At 41.5% G+C, this 21452-nt stretch overlaps 1 protein-coding gene and 1 long non-coding RNA gene across 3 annotated transcripts in view; one reads left to right on the top strand and one right to left on the bottom strand.

Moving 5' to 3' along the window:
• Positions 1-100: 100 nt before the first annotated feature.
• mtcl2 (microtubule crosslinking factor 2) overlaps positions 101-21452 on the bottom strand; it is a 42562-nt gene continuing 21210 nt past the window's right edge. The window contains exons 5-24 of one of the 2 annotated variants that reach the window (XM_061299465.1): positions 16718-16780; positions 14576-14743; positions 14315-14468; positions 13328-13847; positions 12834-13131; positions 12258-12473; positions 10370-10498; positions 9350-9451; positions 8796-9026; positions 8493-8597; positions 8240-8407; positions 6552-6701; positions 6377-6478; positions 5443-5507; positions 5234-5381; positions 4482-5048; positions 4076-4343; positions 3766-3990; positions 3109-3518; positions 101-2951 (exon numbers count right to left, since the gene is read on the bottom strand). In XM_061299465.1, coding sequence (XP_061155449.1) covers positions 2808-2951; positions 3109-3518; positions 3766-3990; positions 4076-4343; positions 4482-5048; positions 5234-5381; positions 5443-5507; positions 6377-6478; positions 6552-6701; positions 8240-8407; positions 8493-8597; positions 8796-9026; positions 9350-9451; positions 10370-10498; positions 12258-12473; positions 12834-13131; positions 13328-13847; positions 14315-14468; positions 14576-14743; positions 16718-16780 — 4233 coding nt within the window. In that variant the 3' untranslated portion in view covers positions 101-2807. The remainder of the gene's footprint in view (positions 2952-3108; positions 3519-3765; positions 3991-4075; positions 4344-4481; positions 5049-5233; positions 5382-5442; positions 5508-6376; positions 6479-6551; positions 6702-8239; positions 8408-8492; positions 8598-8795; positions 9027-9349; positions 9452-10369; positions 10499-12257; positions 12474-12833; positions 13132-13327; positions 13848-14314; positions 14469-14575; positions 14744-16717; positions 16781-21452) is intronic. The other variant, XM_061299472.1, reaches the window with a different exon arrangement.
• Positions 15299-20911, top strand: LOC133168185 (uncharacterized). The gene is made up of 3 exons (XR_009718160.1): positions 15299-15400; positions 19951-20099; positions 20318-20911. It is a non-coding gene; the product is annotated as an uncharacterized LOC133168185 (long non-coding RNA).

Genomic DNA, 21452 nt, shown 5'->3' on the forward strand with positions numbered 1-21452 from the left:
TCCGTCCATCCATCCATCCATCCATCCATCCATCCATCCATTATTGTAATTGTCAAAGAATGACAAAAGGATCAAAAAGCTAAAAGAAAATGAACCAGTATGAAAATTCAAACATTTATTTGTGAATTCTATGACAAAACACAGTGGGCAGTTAAAAGACAAGCTACATTGGTCTAAAAAATAATGAAAGAAACTTTTTAAAAGCCCTCTTGGGATGACTGGTCTATTTTTTATTATCACGTGCGTGTGTTTGAGCCGCTTAAGATTACACATACCCTACGTACAGAGAAAATGCTCAAGTGTGGTCAGTAAAGGGAGACAGCTACATATTTCCACAGCGACCTGCATTTAGATCAGCCGTTGACATTCAGCTTTTCTCAAAACAACAACATATTCTATTGAATGTACAACATATTGGAATTTGTTTTTTTTTGCACTTTAATGTAGCTTCCATTGCATTCTCGTTTTTCATGAGGCATTACTTACTTAAAAAAGTCAAGCACATTGTAGGTAATATTTCTCGCTAATTTACAGAGTGTCACTCTTTAGGTATAAGCCTAAATATGAGCTAATACTATGAACAGCTAAGAAGTTATTTTACATATTGCCAACAAAAGGTTTAGGTAGTTTTCTCAACAACTGGCAAATGCGAAAAAGTGATTACAATGCGTCAATTGACTTATCCACAATGACTTCCAAAACGCTGGGAATGGCTAAAAATGGCTTGATGACATTCTGATGGAACAATGGTGCATATTGACGCCAGCAGTTCATGCTGTTCTACTTTTAAGAATAAAAATAACAATAAAAAATTTCTAACATGCATTTCTTTTGCAATTTTGAGCAACAAAATTGCAAGAGTGTGTAATACGACGAAATGTGCGATGCCAGTGAAACGCAAACAACAAAAGCATTTTTACATACTGTATTCTTATTAACAACAATCCCACAAAAGAGTATTTCAAATGTATTTTAAATGTGATCTTGAGCCAAGCAACATCATTTGCTACGTACGTTAGAATATGATGTTACTTTACATTTAAGATAAATGGCCGCCAATAAAAAGTGGATAGTGTAGATAAAGAACCAGCCCCCCCAAAACACACGTATACATATATAATATTAAAAAAACTAAATAAAAATAATTTATTTCCAGAGAGAACATTGGTATAAAATGTGAACTAGATATATCAGCCTATCCTAATCCTGTAAACCTTTTGCTTGTTGTTCCTCTACTGTGGTACATACAGTACTTGTAGCTTCTTTTGTGCATAAAAACAATCTTTGTCATTTAAATAAAAGGCCTGCTGGGCTTGTTTCAACATGGAGTCCACAGCCATGTGACAGGCACTTCAATTATCAGCTGATCTTCATAATGGAGATGACGCAACGGAATGTACAGCAAAGTTTTCAACTGCATTTCTCTGTCCATTTTGTTATTCATCATGATTTGATGACAATGACAATTTGATGACACTGTTAGAGTATGAGAAAAAAATGAATATGAAGGGAAATAAAATCATAGTAAATGAGTGCATGACACAACATAAAACGTTTTGCTAAATTTGTTTGACAGTAAGGCCGTTTCATTAAAATGGGACTACAGTGTTTTCACACACTTCTAATGTTTCTTTTTCAAATTTGATTGATTTTAATGCAAAAAAGATTAAATGTTTGATTTTTTCTTAAGCAAATTCAGTTATTTTCCGTTTCACTGTGACTTTTTTGAAACAAGGAGAAAAACAGCTTAAGCTAGGCATGCACTTGTTAGTAGCAAAGCAGACAAATTATGCTCATCTCCATAATTGAAAGCATTTCCTAGGTGACTATAATAAAAGGTCAGCTCCACAAATTTGTTGAAAATCAATTAAAAGTCCATTTTCTATGGTATGTCCCTTTTGATTCAATTGAACAGCTTTTCTCTGCAGAAATAAATGCAGCGGAGGTTGTTTGACATCATGTGAAAAACGGCGTAATGTTTCCATGACAATGAACTTTTGTCTAACTCTCGCCGAATCACTGAGGATATTTCCCACTGTGTGTCCCATGAGGATGCGCGAAGCAACAATGGGCCCAACTACGCATTACTGTCATCGCCTTGGCTCTGGTTTTGACATCAGTGAAGAAATGAAACAGGCACTTCACCTGTGGCCACATTAAACAAAACATCTCTTGCAATCAACGGCCGATGTTGTTTTTTCCATTATAGTTTACAACGACAAACATTACATAACATAATGGTCCCATGTTTGGAGAAAAGGTTCCAGGCTTCCGCTTATTGTTGAGGTCTTCAATTTGTACAATTTTTAAAAATGGATCGCCTCACTTCAGTGGTGAGAGCGATGTCTTATGGGCATAAAAAGGTCCTCTCTGTGTTTGTTGTAGACAAAGCAGCACGTGCAGGAGGGGGTGACTACATTCTTTCGTTTCGGTCCCCCGAGCCTGCTGTAATAGCTCGGTGGTGTAACACGTGGAACTAGTGAGGGTGAGGGGTATCATTAGGTCCATAGTGATACTTATCAGAACGTCCTGCTGGTAGTATTGTGATTGTTAAACGGGTATGACGGCTCGTCCTCCTGATGTAAGAACTACTGACACTGAAAATGGTGACCTGATTTTGTGTGTGTAATAGAAATGTGTGCTGAGCGGTGTGTGTTATGTTTGGCAGTGCACGTATGTGGCAGGTTAGGTGAAGGGAGTGAATGTGTTGCTATGGCAGTGGGGTGCCGTGTTTGGAATCGTGCCAGTATGTGTGTGCGTGTGTGTGTGTGTGTGGGGGGGGGGGTCACGCAGGAGAAGTAAGGTTTTCACTCTGTCAAAGTGTCTCGTTTCTCCTCGACAGAGGCTGAAGACTCTTGTGGGCGGTGTTTGCACTGTCCTGGCGAGGTGCGAGGGCCCCGAGAAGGTCGGGTGGGACAGTTGGATGGGGCAATGCAGTCACAGGGTCCATCCTGACAGAAAAAAAAAATCTTTCAATCACTACCCAATGAAATTGAATCGTTCACCATCTGCTACAGTGAGGAAAACAATTGAAAGTGCTCAAACATATGTTCAGTTTTACACTTTAGCATGCTTTGAGCGAAATATCGTTTGAGCCAAAGCCATCACCTCTGTTCCAGATCCTGCAGTGCCAGCGCTGACCGTCCCGTCCTTCCCTCCTCCGCCCATGATACTGACCATCTCGTCGCCGGCCGTCTGCCTCATGAACCGCTTGTTAACGATTCTGGTCACATTGTCGTTGCCCCCACACAGTCCGGCCAAGCCGCCGAGACCTCCCACAGCAGCCGGCAGACATTCTTGCTTGAGCTCATCGACGCAGTTAAAGCCTCCTCCAACAAGGGAGTCTCTTTGCATTCTCTCTCCCGAGAGGGTGACCGCTCCCTGGCTACGGTTGCTGCACACATTTTGAAAGAACTCCTGGACAAGACCTCCGAAGCGCTGAGCGTTTGGCTCAGATGGGCAAACTGAGGCGCAGGGGGGTTTCCCTGCTGTGTGAGCGTGTCGAGCTGGACTGGCACCTGAACACACACATGAATTATGATTGGCTGAAAATGAATAAACCTTATTTTATTTGGGTTCGTTCTCTAAGAAGATGTACGTACAATATGGTACATCAGTATCATCTGCTATTATCTGCTAAGATGTAGTTTGGAAGTAACTGATGATGAATGTATGAGCCCTCCCAACTCTCTGTGGAACATCATTTTGTTTTTGTTTTTAGAGAAACTGACTATGCATCTATACATATATGATGGTGTATTATACCTCCGTCCCCCCTCCAGAGATTCTCAGTGCTTCCTGAATGTTCCACCACACTGAAGAGGCTGGAGAGGCCATCAGTGAGGCCGCTGAGCACGGGGCTGTCCCTAGTGGTGGTTGAGCGGGCCCAGGCTGAGCCCCCACCCCCACCCCCACTAATGGCTCTTTGTTGGAGGCTCCACAGGCTGCGCTCTCGAGACGAAGGAGTCCCTTCCAGTCTGGAGGTGGAGCCTGAAAACAAGATCATTATAATAATTACAAAAACCACAAAACAAAGTTGACAATAACAGGGTATACGCTCAAAAAGTGGAAGTACCAGAGGATACACGGCGTTGAAGCTTCGGAGATCCAAACTTGGGTGAGCAACAGGGCCTCTCGATTCGGCTGTGAACTTTGTCCAGAGATGTTGATATCTGTCTCACTCGAGTTGACGCGAGCGGGGAAGTGGTTGCAGACGAGGGCCGGGGTGACCAAGCTTTGGTGTGCAAACCTGCGCCCCTGCTGCTGGTGAGGTTGTCAGTTTGAAGCCCGATGCTAACGCACTGTGCAGCTGTTTGTGTGGATCTGGTGGACATGCTCACCGCCTGAAAAAGAGTAAGAGAACATTTTTAAATGTTTGTATCATTTTAAATTGTGTTTAAAAACCTTAAATAATATGTACCATTAAGGCTATGAAACATTTTTTCTAGGTAGAATTTAAATAGTACTATGAATTAACTTACAGGTTCCTTGCCAGGCTTCCTCTCCAGAGATGAGGAGCGAATGGCTTGGCGGACACAATTGGTCATCTCTTTCATGTCATCACTTAAGTTTGCTGAAATCTCCCCCATCTCCAAGTCGCGGAATGGTGATGACGCCATCCCATCAGCCAGGCAGTTTGCCGAGCCATTGTTGACCACAGCGGTGACAGAAGCGGCAGTGCATGCGCTTCTGCTCTCCAGCAGCTCTCGATGCTGCTTGGATAGCGAGCTCAGCCACTGCTCATAAGATGACGAAAAGCAGGATGAGGGCTGCTGGATCTCAGCCGGGCCTGCCTCAGAGACACTCAGCCTGAGGGCAGAGCTCCCATTGGAGTTCCCGTGCGTATTCTCGCTCTCCCGCTTGCTCTGTTGGTGCTCCGTGCGTCGGACAGCAGGGGGGCTGTAGTACATCCGGATTCCGGTGCTTTCTGGAGCAGTGTGGCTCCTCTGGACGGACTCCAGATCCAGTTCTGACCCTACTAAGTTGCCGCAGGAGAGGCTAGCGCTGGGGCCATCCCAAGTTTTACAGGTTTTCCCAACATTTGGAATCTGAGAAGATCCATGTAAGTAAAAGTGATTAGGGCAAATACATGTCAATAACTTAAGGCTAAAAATGAGCACCCTCACATAGGCACATCGAAAAGCAAACTATGAGCGGACATAACATGGAAGCAAAGCTATTCGGAGGTTGATTTACTAATTCAAAAAAGTGTTCACAAAAACTGTGTAATCACCTCATCAGTCAGACAGGTCCAATTCTTCTTGCTGGAGTCACTCAGCTGTGGACAAATCAAAGGAGGCGGGGCCGCCAAGTGGATCAAGCCCCTAAGGTCAGCTGTCGTTTGGAATTCTGGGTCATCGAGCTCATGTGTGGATTTTGTCCTTTAAATGAAAAAAGATCATTCAAATGGAATGCTCACTATTGCTACAGCCGAGTGTTTACCTTGGCGATCCTGTTCCGCTGGTGACAAGTGTGTCTGCCGGGGACTCAGCACCTGAAAACTTTGACTGTGGAGATAAATAAATATATATATAGATACATGGAAATAAAAACATGACATTGTAAGATTGAAATTCTGTGATAGGATTGCAACCAGTTTTGGGTATAACCACTGCTCCCACCGTAACTCAAGTTTAACAGTTCAACACGATAACACTTCCATCCTTGGGAGCATTTGCCAAGTTTCGTTTACACAAACTGTCAAGATGGGGGCATTAACGATGAAGAAAAATGAATATGAGACCAGAAATAAAAAAATCTGATTAGAAAGTTTTCTGCAAACTATAATTTGTGTCATCAGCAATTATGCCAGTTGCTTTCAGGTTCTGTCTTCAACAGCTATTGTGTTTCTCTAACCGTTATCTGTGGTTTCTTTCTTCTTCGAAACATTCCAAATGGTTGGACTATGTTTGTCCATTAGGTCTGTCTGATTTTCATCTTGTTTATTGATCACAATTGCTTGTTTTTACCAATGTAAGGATCTATTGTTTTCTCTTTGGTTAACAAGTATGAATGTCTTCATAAGTAAAATCCTAAATCTGAAAATCTATTGCTTAAACAAGAATTGTAATGGAACACGCCTGGGAAACACTTGGTTAAAAACTCCTGTCTAAGTGCAAAACCTGAAAAGAGTTGATTCAAAGCGGCCTTATTAAGGAGTCGAAGGATCCTCCAATGTTCTTTCTTTTTCTGAATTTTCAATAAAACATCAAATATACCGGGGAACTGAGGTGAACTATGACAGAAAGCATCTCATGAAAGGTCTTCCAAGGAAACCCTTATCACTGCTGCACGCCATCATCCACTTCCATCATTTCAAGACACACACCCGTCTTATCTTTGACTTTTCCTTTTACACACACGCACACACACTCGCCTTGGTCTCTCTCAGAATCTGCTCCCACTGAGCTCTCTCCTGGCTGAACCGCTCTAAGAGCTCCAGCTTCTCCCTGCCCCAGTTCCTCTCTCCAATCTGAAGCTGTCATGCCAGAGAGACAAGAAAGAGAATCAATGACCTCTAATAATACTGTCTTTCACATAAACATTTTTACCTGTTTGGTCAAGTCCATTACGGCAGCATAGGACTCAGCCAGAAGGTGCTGGTGCTCCTCACGTTCCCTCTTCAGTGCTACCTTCAGGTCAGGTGGGTCTATTGCATCAGCAGAGGACAAAGAGGCTGCTTTGGGTGCTTTGCTCTCAAGCTAGGAAAGAAAAACAGTGAATTGTGTTAAAAAGATTGGAAGTTAAAAATTTGGTAATGCATCCATAGTAAGTGTGTGTGTGTGTGTGTGTGGGGGGGGGGGGTTCTTCCATTTTTTTAATGAGGACCTTAGCTTTCCCTTTTCTCCCTGTCGCTGCCTCCATGTAAGTTCACGCGGTGCAGGCGAGCGGCCCATTATTTTGACACACACCCACGCACAGTGACTTTGTGGACCAGGTCAGCGTGTTTAGCCAAGATCATTTCATGTTGAAGGCGGCCCACTGGAGTCCCTCATGCAAACATCGCTTACCCATAAAAGAGACATTGCATTTAAATAAGCATTTACTGCTTTATAAGAGGTAATTATGCTTGTAGATAGCGGGAACATAATCATATTTTTGCCATTTTCCTTTAGGGAGAAAGAAGCCAACAGATCTTCACATTTCAGAGCTTCTATCTGCTCACCCATTGTGTTCGTAACCATGGTGAAACCCCTGGCTGAGGTGTTAATATAAGCAAATAAATTGCACATAGAACGACAAGTGCACGGGGTCTTCAGTTCACAATGTTATCAGCAGAAGTCAGTCCAGGTTACGATGGTCTAAAAGTATTTTCCATACAAATGTTTACTTTATTTATGGCTTATTGTAACTCCTACATTGGTGTAAATTAGTGATTTTAGTTTCACAAAAAGATAATTCCTTTATTTACATTAGCTTGCATGTCATTGAATCGTGATTAATTCTATTGTACCAAGCGACCAGATACTTTGCTGTGTCGGCAAATTACATTTCTGGTTCTATGGTTACATTTAGTTGTGGAGTTACTGTATTAGATGTTCAGAGCTAAAATCTTAAGATTTGCAGGTCTAAATCTAAAGTTTGACTTTGGAGGTGCATTTCGACTGAACTCCAAATTGTAAGCATGTTGAGGCTTTTGACTTTAGGAAGTCCCACTAACAAAGAGTTTTGTTTAATAGATTGGCATGCCTATTACAGGTAAGTTCGAGCTGGGTTTATTACATTGACTTCAAAGTTTGGTTACCCCTTCGAGGATTTGCCATTGAAAAAAAGGGTACGAGGACCCACTTAGAGCTGCTTGCAGGATTATTATTGTGTCACGCCCGTGCCAGAGCATGCTCGGCCGTCAACTTCCCACAGCCACACCCCTTCATTACCGTTGTCTGTCACCTGCTCCCTCTTGTTGTCTCATGTATTTAAACCCTGCCCGTGTGTTTCTCCCTGTCGGTGTCTACTGTTGTCTCCCGTCTGTGTCCGCACCTAGTGTTCCTGTGCTACTCGTCGATATTCCCCCGGTCTTGTCTGGAGGCTCACGGTCTCCGAGTGGACTTCTGTCTGTCTGTTTGCTTGCTGTGAGTCTCTATCCCATCTTCGTTTCTCCACCTACCTCCCTTCCAACTCCCTTTCCCTTCAATAAACCCTGGTTCAAGCTGCGTTTGGTCGCCCTGCTCCACTCTTTCCTGACATGTTGCTGTCATTCTCTAGAGCCTCATAAATGAAAATACTTCTCCTTGCCCACCTGAGCGATGAGGCTTTTAAGTTCAGTCCTCTCCACTTCCCATGATGCCTTGGCCTTTGCAAACTGCTGGGTGAGTTCCTGGGAGCCTTGCCGCTCCTGCCGCAGTTCGCCACTCAGGTCCTGCAGCGCTACCTTTAGGTCGGCCAGAGTGCTGCTGACAGCACTCAACTAAAGAGTGAAAATGATGAATCCGCATTGAGAGAGTGTGTTTTGGAACTAAGCAAGCGTGTTTTTATGCATACGTGCAGCCAACCTTGATTGCTTGGCCAACTGCTTGTTCGTCTCCATCGTTTTTTTTCCCCGTTAAGTGCAGGTTATCCTCCTCCAATAAAAGGTAGAGGTCCTTTAGGTTGTTCATCTAGATGACCAAACACAGAATAGGATTTGTTTACCCCACCTTCCGACAATATAAAATGTATGGTCTTCATTTTAGGATTTAGATTAATTTTGCAGCATGAGACTAAACAATTTGTTCATCCAAAAAAAAAAAATCTGAAATGTTTTTTTTTCTAATATCCATAGAGTGATGATGCTGTAATACAAGAGAAGATTATACCTCCAGAATGTCTTTCCACTCAGTGTCCTTCTTGCAGCCCAGCCTCCAGTGTTTGAGGAAGCAGCGTAGCTTGAGGCTGAGCAGCAATAGCGCTTGTTTGAGGTGCTGTGACTCCTGTACCAGCAAGGTCCTCTCTTGGCCCCATCTCTTGTGCTGGAGCCGAGCCTGGAGGCCTAAACTCTGCAGCTGAAAGTCCCGGCGGAGCAGAGCCTTCTGTTGCTCCTCGTGGAGCTGAGAGATTGACAAGGAGTTTGAAAGCTACCTGGACCGTTCCTGGTGCTAAGGATCCTTGTTACAATATCTCAACGTTTTTGTTTTGCCGAACCCCTATTTTGTACACACCTAATCTGTATCGTGAGGAATTTGATCATAATGATCAGCTATATTGTGGTCAAGAACCCACAAAATAAAATTCACACTCAATAAAGCATGTGCATTATGCCAAATTCAGTGAAGATGATGCATATTAGAAATATTTGGCTTGGGTGACAGTCTGAGTGCCATTTCAGTTTTTCATTATTCAGCAGTGCGTGAATTTGTGACACATGACTAACCTGTGAGAATTTCAGTGTCATTTTCCTTTGAGCCTCCATCTCCTCCAGCTCCACTTGAGCGGAACCGCCTGCCTCGCACGACTTGGCAATGGAATCACTGGACTGGATAAGATCGAGGAAGGCAATTTAGATGCGGTGGGAAGGGGGGGGGAAAGATACGCGATGAGTGGACAAGGCAGCAAACAGGTTGGCGAGTAAGTAATGAAGGGGGAATGAATAGAAAAGTGGAGGAAGCAAAGGGCCATCTGCTGTATTTGGTGGGGTACTGCTGCCTTTGGGCCTTGCTACTTCCAGTAATACTGTACTCAGAGTATACATACATTGTAATCAAAGTGTTACTGTTAATTATTTGTCAAACGAGACATTTGTGCATTCTCTCTAATGTGGTGAGTTGAATAGGTATTCGACCTAAAATGGACTGGAAGCATCAGAGGTGTAACAAAGGCGGAAAGACGGCTGAGTAACTCAGCTTTTAAAACAGTACATTCTTACAATGTGATATGATTTAATGAAAGTAAAAATACTACATTCATGACTTGTAATGGTTTCAAAGATAACTAATCAATTCAGCATCTGTTTTCCATAACAACTCAAGCATCTTGGAAGCTGTGAGATCTGACAGGTGGCTTGGTGCAGCGTCTGCAGTCATGCAAACTCTACATTGGTCCGTCGTTGTGACAAAAGGGCTGAGCTCTGAAACAAAGCTCTCCACTTAGCGGTTAGTCTAAGTTCCCAGCCATTGCAGTGGCCACAAATTGTGGGTTGTGACCAAAATAACTAGATCATGGATACAAGTGGCTGAAATTATTTTACTCCACAGGGTGGGTAACCGAGTTCTAGAACAAGAATGAGACCTGGACCCCTCCAGAAGAGCTATAAATAGTTCAAGACTATTTGACTCAATGTGAGAGTCAGACCGGTTCTACTGTTACACCTCTGATGCAAACATTTTGAGTGAAAGAGGCTTCAGTTCCAAAACAACACGAGTTCTGTTCTAAATCACAGTGTGGTGTTACTTACTAGTGTATCTTGTGTCTCCTTTTCATCCTCCTCTGCTCGCTCAATGTGCTTTTTTCTTTTCTCTGCCTGACCGTTCTCCTCTGATTGGCCTTTGAACCCTGGTTGCAACTGGTCCCTACAATCAGGCTGCTGCATTCATGCGTGGGCAAGTCAATGAAGAAAGAAATGAAAAACAAACATACAAAGAAAGTATAGAGAACAAAATGTGGCGTGAGGTGGAAAAGCAAGCCGAAAAAACCACAAAAAAACCCCAAAAGGAACAAAAACAAAATAAAATGCAGAAACTCAACCAACAAACACATACAAAAATAACAATCGGTGGCTCTCACATGACAAAAAAAAGAATGTAGAGGAAAAAGATCTTGGTCAGAGAAGAGAAGGACAGGGTGGAGAAAAAAAAGAAAAGCAAAACAGAGGAAATAATGAAAGGCTGAGGAGAGGATAGTGACAGAAGAGCACACAAGAGGGCAGCAGGAGGAAAAAGGGTGGGAGAAGTAGTACGAGTGAAAGGTCAAAGCGAGAGATACAAAAACAAGCGTTGGAGGGAAGATTGCAAAGATAGGGAAAAGAGATGCAAGGTGTGATAAAGATGGGGGGAAAGCGTGAAAAATGTCAGAGAGCGAGGGTTTTAAAAACAGGGCAACGGGGGACGAAAAGCAAAGTGTTATGGTGCCCATGCGGAGAAAAGGACAATTGGAAGAGGGAAGAAAAGGAGGGAAAAGGGGTGGAGGGTGTTTGGACTCAGAATTGGCCTCTAATGGAGTCTAAAAAGTATTTCACTTAGCTGAAAAATCATATCACAATTGAGTTAAAGCAAAAAGGTGGAATAGAAATGCAATTATCTGAAAATAAGTGCATAAAAAATACAAAAACACTATAATTTTAGAAAAATTTGACATTTCTATATTTTTTTCATGTCAAATAAAAAAAAGGTTTTCCATGGTTTTGACGATGACTCAATTTAAATGTATTCATAGTCGCCCTTGATACATTTAACGATAATGCAAATTAGCATAACGCTGGCGTCGCGCCAAAACCTCCCAGGTTCAAGTTTAGTGAATTTCATGTTTTTACAAATACTGTAAATACCATTGGTCATTCCTCACGCAAGTCTGCTATTTGATTTTTAAATAAATCAATAATCAAGTTAATGTGTTGAAAATGGCTTGCTCTCTTTGACAATGCAATATCGATGACTCAAAAGTCATGCCGTTGTTTGGGTTCCCTGAATTCATAATTTATGAATTTGCAAATGCAAGGATTTCACCCAATTCCAGCTACAGTATATGTAGCAATCATGGATGCTTTAAAATAAGTCAGGTATTATTTTGTACTTCCGAACTAATTGCCGTATACAGTACATAAGTGGACTTGAAAAGGATCTGAAACAGCACGTCTGATATTCATGGAGAACACATTACTACAATTATGATCAAATATAATTGCAAAGACCCAATTCAAGCTACAAAATAAATATTGAACCAATGTCATGCAACAACCAGGCTCCATTTGAGGCCTACAGCAGTGTGGAGAATTTGGATTAGGAGGTTGATCCAACTGCATGCAGAGGCCACAGAGGGAGGTTTACATTAGCAGCTCAATTCTGACTTTTTTTTTTTTTTTTTAAATACATCTGATCTTACCAAATCTTACTTTTTTTTCCACAACATTGGTAAATATGTTTATCATAATGGTCAGATTTGAACATGCATTGTAAATCCAGTGCAAGAACAATGAGATTGGGAATGGTTAAATCAGCCCAGAAAGTAGAATTAGCAGAGTGTAGTAAAACGAAAAGAACCAAACCAAAAAAAGCTTACAAAAAAAAACAAGAAAATAAAGAGAATGGAAATAAATGAGGAGGAGGATGGAACGTCGTGTGTTTTACCTTCTCTTCTGCAGTCTGGAGTGCATTGTGCTCATCATCAGCGCAGGCTAATACGTTGACTGATGAGGTCAAGGAAGACTGACCCTCGCCATGTGAGGATTTACCCAGGCTGTCGACACGCTCCACAAAGACCTGGAGCTGGCTGTGCAGTGCCTGCAGCCTGCTGGTCAGAGCGCCAACTAGAGGCCTGTCAGCCAAGTCGGACAGCTCGGAAATCTATCGAGAACACCCATAGTAAATGCCACTAAGCAAGTTGAGTCAAATAAGGCAGTTCAGAATGTGATCAAATTTACACATAAAAGTGTGCAAAGTTCAAAAGGTCGCGATTTAAAAGCCACATTTCCATTAAGTGGTACAGATACTTTTAATGACCTTATGTTTGGCCATGGTAAATTTGATGGTGGCAGTTAATGGCATGACACTGTGACACACTATTAAGGACAACAATGATAGGCAGCTACTATTGTTTATTTGACACAAAGACAAGCTTTGTTGTCTTTTGAGTATTGTCGTTTCATTACTGCTGTTGGATTACTTTGACTCTAACTACAGAGAGAGAAAAAAACCCCCACGAACCTGGCAGTGAGGCTGCGCTTTCTCCAGGTCACCCGATTCTGCCGCCTCGTTGCTGAAAACATTGTGATAGATGGACGGCGAGGACGGTAGGCAGTTGGACTCTGGAGATGTGATGAGCTGAATCGCTGTGGAAATTAGGCGCGCCTGATCCCTCATGGCGAGCAAAGCGTCAAGGTCCTTGAATCCAAGGAGGCTGAACGGTGAGGATTTAGGCCCGGCAGTTTTGTCCATCTTATTTTGCTCAGTGCTCTCCAGAGAGACGTTCTCCACACCTAACGGTTCTTTGCGGTGTGGCGAACTGATGGAAAATGAGAGCAACATCATTTTATTTTATGTTACAGTGGACCCATAGCCTTTGTCTTGAGCCAAAAATGTGGAACGGATGACGATTAATACCCGCCCAATAAAAGGGGACAAAATATGAGTCATCTTATTAATTGAATGGCGAATCAAAACCCAAACCGAAAAAAGGCTATTCATCATTTGGACACTACCTGGTAGGGAGACACTCGGCTGAATCTCCAGCCTCTTCATTAGTCTCCAGAGCCACTCGTAAAGATGAAGAGGAGGAGGACGGGGGCTGGTAGGACGCCAGGTCACATCGCTGCAAGTTGGACAGGAGCACTCGGTTCTCGTACTGTAGCTTTTTCACCTTCCCGCCTAGCTCTACGATCTGAAGCCGGGCTACTCGAAGTTCTTCCTCTTGAGGGGACGCATCCGGGCTGATGAGTACAGCTCCCTCCTGTACGGAGTGGAGCGACCCGTCGTGAAGAAGCCTGTCTGACAGCGAAGCGAGGGGCGCCGTCGGTGGAGGCAGCTCGGATTTATAGCGGTTGATTTCATTCATCAGGAGCTTGTTCTGCTCTTCCATCTCCATGAGGGACCTCCTCAGGAGCTCTGCCTCCTCCTCCACAAACTGGAGGTGTCTCTGAAGCTCCATGACATTTTCAGATGAAGCGCCTACTCCAACGACTGGCCCTGTCCCTGGTCCAACTCCAAGTTCTAGAGAGCCATCTAAAGAAGAGCAGGAGGGATGTTAAACAACAGTGGGGGGAACCAAAATAGTCAGAAGGTGAATGCTGTCATTCCCAAAACGTATTCTTGCTTCGACATTAACATACTAGAAGAGTGTTATAATAGCATACAATACCTTTTTTTACATTCACATGTATAGTGAACAGTATAGTATCTATCATATTTTATCAATATATTACTGATGTATATTTCTGTCCACTGTTTATGGTGGAGGGAGACAAAATGTTTTTGTTTTAATTCTGCAGAATATTTTTGCTATGCTTCACATTAATTTCTGACTATAGCATTGATTTATTTATTTACTGTTTGACATTAGACATTTGCATATAGTATTTATAGTACAGGTATTATCAACAATATTTGTTGCCTTCATTTTGAATTTCACAAATTTAAGAGCATAAAGAGCATAAAAAAAATCACAAACATTGAGTGCGACAGAATGGTACCTTGTGCTACTTTCATATCGTCCATCTCAGCTCGGAGGCCTCTGTTCTCCACCTCCAGCTCCACAATTCGCCGACTCAGCAGGTTGGCCTCCTCTTCCACAAGCTTCAGGTGAACTCTGACCTCTGCCTCACGGGTGTGAGGGGAGTCGGCAACCTGACGGCAGTCAAATAAAATGAGCTCATCTCCTGAACTCGGCGCCTTGATCTTGCCGTCCAGCCATCCATCTATCATATTTGTATCTATCTACACATATACACTACCTCCTCGACAGTGATGGAGGCGTCAACGTCCCCATAAAGGGATCTGAATTTGGCCAGCTCCTCCTTCATGGACTCACTGTCCTTCACCAGTTTGGTTAGCTTCTTGCACATCAAGGCTGATTCCTCTTTGGCGAAGTGGAGCTGGCACTTGAGGTCTGAGCTGTCTTCCTGTGGTGATGGAATAAAAGACAAGCACAATATAGTGAGCACTCAATCTTTATGACGCAGCTGGCATCAGCTTTTTCTTTACCAAACAAGCACTTGGAAAGATTCATTTATTAATTATTTTAAAAGTCTGACGAGACTCTCTTTAAATCAGATGACTATATCATCACCGAAATAAAATTGCATTCTTTTCTCAAATGGCAGTTGTTTAAGTTCATTTGAAGGGCATTTAGAGGAAATCTAGGTCTTGTAGCTGCAGCATGTTGACTCAGCAGTTGGGAGAACATTTTCCGCTGTACCTGAAAATGTTTTTTATGACAGGGTATGAGAGAAATGGGAGAAAGAAAATAGCAGACCTCAGTTAAGCAATGCCGAGAAATCCTAATCCACACTAAATGATACATATCCAAAACCAGCATTTCACTTCTGTTCCAAATGTAATTTATCTCAATGAGAAATTTTATTTTGAAAGTCAACCAAAGAGTCATTTGACGCACCACTGTGGTGTGGAGAAACACATGACTTGGTACTGTGACCCAAGTTGACCCAGTTCAACCACACCTCCCTGGCAACTCCGTGGGTGTATTTGCTTTACAGCCTGCGAAGCGTTTCCAAACACATAAAGTCAGAAGGTGGGCAGCGCATTCAAGACCATTTATGGTAAGTGCTTCGGACCGAGAGCCAATGAGAGGATCAGCTCTTGTTAGTCTTGACATGTCAAATCTGTATCTCAGTTAAATGCTGGTTTTATCTTTGCAATACAATGTTAAACAATGAGTGGGCCGAACATGTGCGTGCACAAATACCTGCAAAGACAAGATAAAGGGCAGCCACTTGGCAGAAATGAAGTAAAAACAATAAAATATACAGCAGACATTGATTTATCGGCATACATTGATATGCATTTGCTTGGACAGATTGGAACACTTGAAGGACAAAATATGCACACTTCTCGATAAGAGATATTAGTTCTAGTATGTTCCAATATGTGGGGGACTCGTTGCTGTGTAGGTTTATTAATGATGATATGTGAATGTGAATTTTGCGGGATTCTTAAATAACTAAACAAATTAAATAAATTCCTGAGTTGGATGGCAAGCTGCAGATATTTTCTTTTGTGTTAATGATCATGTTATTGTGGGTCGATGAGGCAATCTTTTTGGCTGTTTTGTCTCGCAGACATGCACTTCAAACTGTAAAACAAAGAAGTCACTGGAGCTTATTATTATTGATGGCAGCCGTTGTGACAACCAGAGCAGCGATGATAGAAGTGTTTTGGAAATAAAGAGGATGGCGGGACGAACGTATGATTACATTATGAAAAAAGACGAACTGAAAGGTGCCCGTGTCGAGTGACCGACCGGCAAAATGTGGTAAATCGTCCACCTCTGATGTTTATAAAATGGAAAAACATGTGTTCACATTGATCTGTTTTAAAATAAAGATAAAATATATATAAAATATATTCAGTCCATCATAATTGTGGAGTGCATAATGCATCACTGCAAGGGTTTGTGTATGTGAACTTAATTTCTATTTTCATGCACACGCTTCTGTGAAGTAGTCCAGTTGAAGAGTAAAGCAGTACTTAACTTTTTGGTTAAATGACGTACTATTTTCCTGACAACTTTATTCATTACCAAGTGATTACGTGTTCACTTTTTATGACCACTTCTTTCTTTTATATATGAATAACCTAAAATGATAAATCAAATAGCTCCCTTTTGTGAGGCTGCTGGTTCAGAATTACAGTTTGATTTGTTTCCTTGAAGAAAGCTTTATTTTTATTATTATTTCATTATTTATCATTATTATTACCATTACTGAATGGTAGAAAAACTAAAGCGCTATCTAAATCTGCCTCTCTCCTTGATTTCCACTTTTGATGGTGCTCATATTGGGTTAGTTAAGACATACAATTTTTTTCAGAAACTGGCTCAGTAACAATGTATATTTTAGTGTGCTTGAGTAAGCTACCTGCGGGGGAAGCTTCTTGTCAGGTTTGTTGTTGGGTCGCGCTCCTCTTTTCTTCTGGGAGTTCTGTAACAGCAAAAAGCCACATTATCATTATACGTTGCACATCATCAGCAATGCATTTGATACACCCGTCTCCATTTATTGATGTCAGAATATAACCTACACAGTACTGAATACAATTATTTCCCTCTGTGGTGCTGTAGGTGTCAGTAATGCACAACATAGAGCAAGTGGCTTTGTTCCCAACAACCTCATCTGGTTCACTGTTCAACAAATCAAACCACATAACTGATTAAATGGAATATTTTACCAGTAGATAACTAACAATTATTGATTTTATATTTTGAAAATAATTTGAGAAATACTGTTGGGAAAATTATGATTCAGAGTGTTTTGAAATCCGCCATTAAAGCACATCCGGACACACGGACAGTACAGCTGTCATTGCTATGCATATAATCATCGCCATTGGGGTGTTTATCACCAGGGCAACACTGTTAGGAGCAATAACATGACACAACACTGGCAGGAGGAACTGCAGCTGTATCGCAGCGGTGTCTCCCTCTGGATCACTGCCTCAACACAGTTTGAGGTAGACAGAGGAGAGAAGATTTAAAAACAACAAACAAACAAACAAAGCATCCTGCAAAAAGCTGCTTTACGATGCTAACTCTACTCATACAGACACCAGCCTGTGCTCATCCAAGTGTCTGCTCAGCATATTAGATACTCATGAATCATCATCCCGTATTCACTTCAGCTCATACGCGAACGCACACTACCATCTTACCATGGCTCGGTGTGTTTCCATGGCAACAAGCTACTCTGCAGTGGACAACAACAAAAGAGGAAAATGGTGGGAGGGAAGAAAGAGGAGGACAAAATAAATGATAGAAGATGATTTGTGTCTTGTTGAGAGTGTAACTTTTACATTGATAGTATTTAATGCACTGCCTTATTTTTTTTTTCATTTCCAGAGGTATGAAGAGCTCCTCCCTTCCCTCTTTGCTACCCATTTTCTGCCCATCCTGATGGTTTCTTTCTCCTCCTCCCTCAATGTTTTGTCAACACGCTGACCTTTTTATTTTTCGCACCACACCGTTCTTGCTGTCTGATACTTTCCCAAAATTTCTCTTACCCTCCATGACCCCAAACCCACTTTAATACATTTATCACAGTGCATACAGTCTGTGGCTCTTAGATAGCTCATCAATAAGCCTGCCTGTTAATGGGATTATCGATTCTGGAAAGGAGTTGAAAAGATGCCGGAACTACTTGATCAGGCTTTCAACTGACAAGTGTTAGGACACTTTACTTGACACAAGACTGGCATCACCGAATGCCATGCTTCCAGGTCTTGACTTTCAGACAAGCATTCCAGTTGGCTGATCTGCTTGGGTCTGTGCAACACAAAAGGAATCCAAGAAAACCTGATTGTATGGCGATAGTAACATTTGACAAGGGAATTTCCATGCACTTGAATGGATTATGCAAGTTATGTACCTGCACTGTACAGTGCATGTATATATAGAACATCTTCAAAGGATGTATAAATCATGCAATATTCATGTTCCAGGCAATTGGTGCAGCATAAAAACTAGAGCATACGTGCATATCAAGATTAATATTTTCACGGGGATTTTAATTGAAGATCATTTAAATATTTTATCAGGATGCTTTAAGAGGTTGGATGCCTTTGAATTCTATATGGGATATTCTAAAGAACATCTTTACGATATAAAAATCTTATGAATGTCTTCACATTTGTTTATTCTATGCTGTATTTTAACGCAGCTTTTCCTTATCTTTTACTCAGGTACTCATTTTTATAAAATTTTCTCTGGCCTTTTCCCACCCCATTTCAGATCACTTTTTAGTTTTGTGAGCTGATCTTCAATGTTTTTTTCTAAGGATGAAGGATTTCACTCAATACATTTTTTCATGAATTATTCATCACAGAAACACTCAAACACATATGCAATAGGTGGGGACCACAAACTGGTTCTCACATTGCCTTCAGGTTTACAGTTACTCTACAGGTGATGAAGACAGCTTGGTTTACTAGCGACCTGATAATGTTTTACCTTTTTTATTCATTAGTTTCCAGTTAGTTAGTTTGTTTGTTTGTTAGTTAGTAGTTATGTGACAATTTATAAAACTCCAATAGATAATTCCAGAAAACAAGAAATTATTCATAAAAAAAAAAAAGAACATTTTTTTCATTCCCACTTCATTTTCACCATTTGATGATGATGCTGTTACAATTTCCCTGGAACCGATAACCATGCAGTTGTGAACAATATGAACAAAAGATATAGACAAGAATCAACAGAGTGAAAAGGAACAAAGGATGCAAGGTGAAGAAGAGGGGGGACAAATGAAAGGATGAGGAGGGAGTAGTTTGTAGTTCTTTGTTAGCGTAGCTCGGCTCGCTTTCAACCACGACTAGTAGAGAAGCTTTTGTGTGTGTGAGTGTGTGCGTTTGTGCCTCCAGACACTTCTTAATAAGGCACAGTTGTAGTGTAGTAAGTGACCTTGGACAAATGAACAGTCATTCCGACAAGACCGACTTGCATATTGATCGAAATTCTCTCTGTGTCTTCCATATGTTGTCTCTTAAATACAGAATAGGGTCATCTTATTTCAACCGTAAATGCTTAAACCACCACTAATTTTAATGAGCAGAGTTATGGATACATATCATTATTAGACAAAACGTGGAGGTTATTAGTTATATTTAATGGATTTCATTGTTTTATTTTGCATATATTTTAGGAATGAGATCACGGAAATAAAATGGAATAAAATATGTTAAACAGCGTCCATTTAAACCCCTAGCAGCCCTGCACCAAATACGTTGCTATGGTAACAGCATCAGAAGCCTGTCAGCAAGCCACCCAACGGCAGCATATTAATGAAACAACACAGAAGGACAAAAAGGAAGAGGTAATGAGATGGGAGAAGGCAGCCATGGAAAGCATGCATTATAGGAGGGCCAAAGGGGCGTGATAAAGAGGTCACTAAGTAGGCTGCAGCTTGTTGTGCTCTTCGTAAAATATGCTCCTGAAAACTTAAAATAACCAAGGCCTCATATCGTACGCTGTAAAAAATGTCGAGTGTACTAAAGTTTTTTTCACTCTAAGTACATTGTACAAGTTGAGATTTTGAGTAAATGTTACTAGTTTATCCCCAAAAAGAAATGGCTGAAAAACCCAAAACATGCTGTTTGAAAGATGGCCACTCTTCCTGTCTGCTGGCACATCACTGCTGACGGGTTGAATCCACTTGGAGACATCAGCAACAGAGGCAGTGGGAGTGGAATAGTGTAATTGTTCGAGTGGCCGTCTCCCAACCTACATGTCATGGATTTGCTCCTCAATACGTAAGTAACGTTTTTCTTTTTTAATAAAACTGTATCATATCACTTTGTGAATATAATGTCAAAAGTCAATATATTCATACGCGTTTTGTGCATAGTAATGCTTGTATTTCCGGAAAATGGTCCACATACAAAGATAATATAAAAATATAAAACCTGAGCTCAAGGGAAATATGACAGTTCTACAATGCTCTCCATCATCCTCCTCTTCCACTCTGTAGACACATGAGCTGCCAACAAACCATATGTGAGGGAGGACAGCAACACACAGCAAAAGCTTTTCCATCAACGAATCTCCATCTGCTCTGTGGATGCACGTGTGTGTCTGTGGTTGTGCGCACTCTGATACGCTTCACTTCGTTGCAGGCAATTTTGTCATATCAATCAACAGCGCCGTTGCAGTGAGGTGGATTTCTCCATTTTGCATGATACAATTAATTAATAACCAATTTACCACAATCAATCGGTCCTTACTGATTAATTATAATGCTCATTATAGTTGAAACTGTGCCTCCCTCGGAAATTGGGTATAATGAGACATATTGTCAACTTGGCACCAATGAAATAATCATGATCATGCCAATATAGCCCCTAATTTTGTTTACTAGCAATGTATAGGGAAAGACATCGGAGTGATTGAATGCAGATGAAGCCATTAGATAACCCTATTTGCCACATTATAGAAAGAAGTAGTAGCTCACATTTTGTTCCAATTTGCTAACAGTGATGTATTTTAGTGTGAGTGTTTGCATTCAACTAATTCATTACATTGCATTTTAACAAGTGCTCCATTAAAGTGCACGACAATCTGTTAATCCGTTCTTCCTGTCCGATATTTGGACGTGAGAGCAAAGCAAAGGGCGGCTTTGACGGACCTGACACGCCACTGGCAACCTTTGGGTGAGTGTTTGATCAGTGTGCAGATCAAATGCTGCATAAGCAAGCACATGTTGCAAGTGCACCTCTTCCTCACTCAGCAGCTTTATGGGAAACCATGGGAAGGTCTTGCTGTTCCTTCCTATCCTAATTCGTCTGAAGTGACAGGATTAATAGCAAGCGTCCAGCTGTGTGCGGAATATAAATTGTAGCATAATTTCCTGCAATAGACGATGCAAGAGGAGCGTGTTTATTCCGAGCATCAATACACATATGGAGGATTAATAGGCCAACTCGCTGCCCTGGCATTTATGAGATGTGAGACTTAATTTAAACAAATGTTCCCACCACCAGAGATCAACATATCATCCAGTTATGTTAATTACTATGTCTATATCACATCATGTCATTACCTGAACTGACTCAAATGAAGCAATTCCTGATGCCTGATGGTCTCGTCATGATGGATGGCCTAATAGA

This window comes from Syngnathus typhle, linkage group LG2 (assembly GCF_033458585.1).
Source record: "Syngnathus typhle isolate RoL2023-S1 ecotype Sweden linkage group LG2, RoL_Styp_1.0, whole genome shotgun sequence".
NCBI classification, from domain to species: domain Eukaryota; kingdom Metazoa; phylum Chordata; class Actinopteri; order Syngnathiformes; family Syngnathidae; genus Syngnathus; species Syngnathus typhle.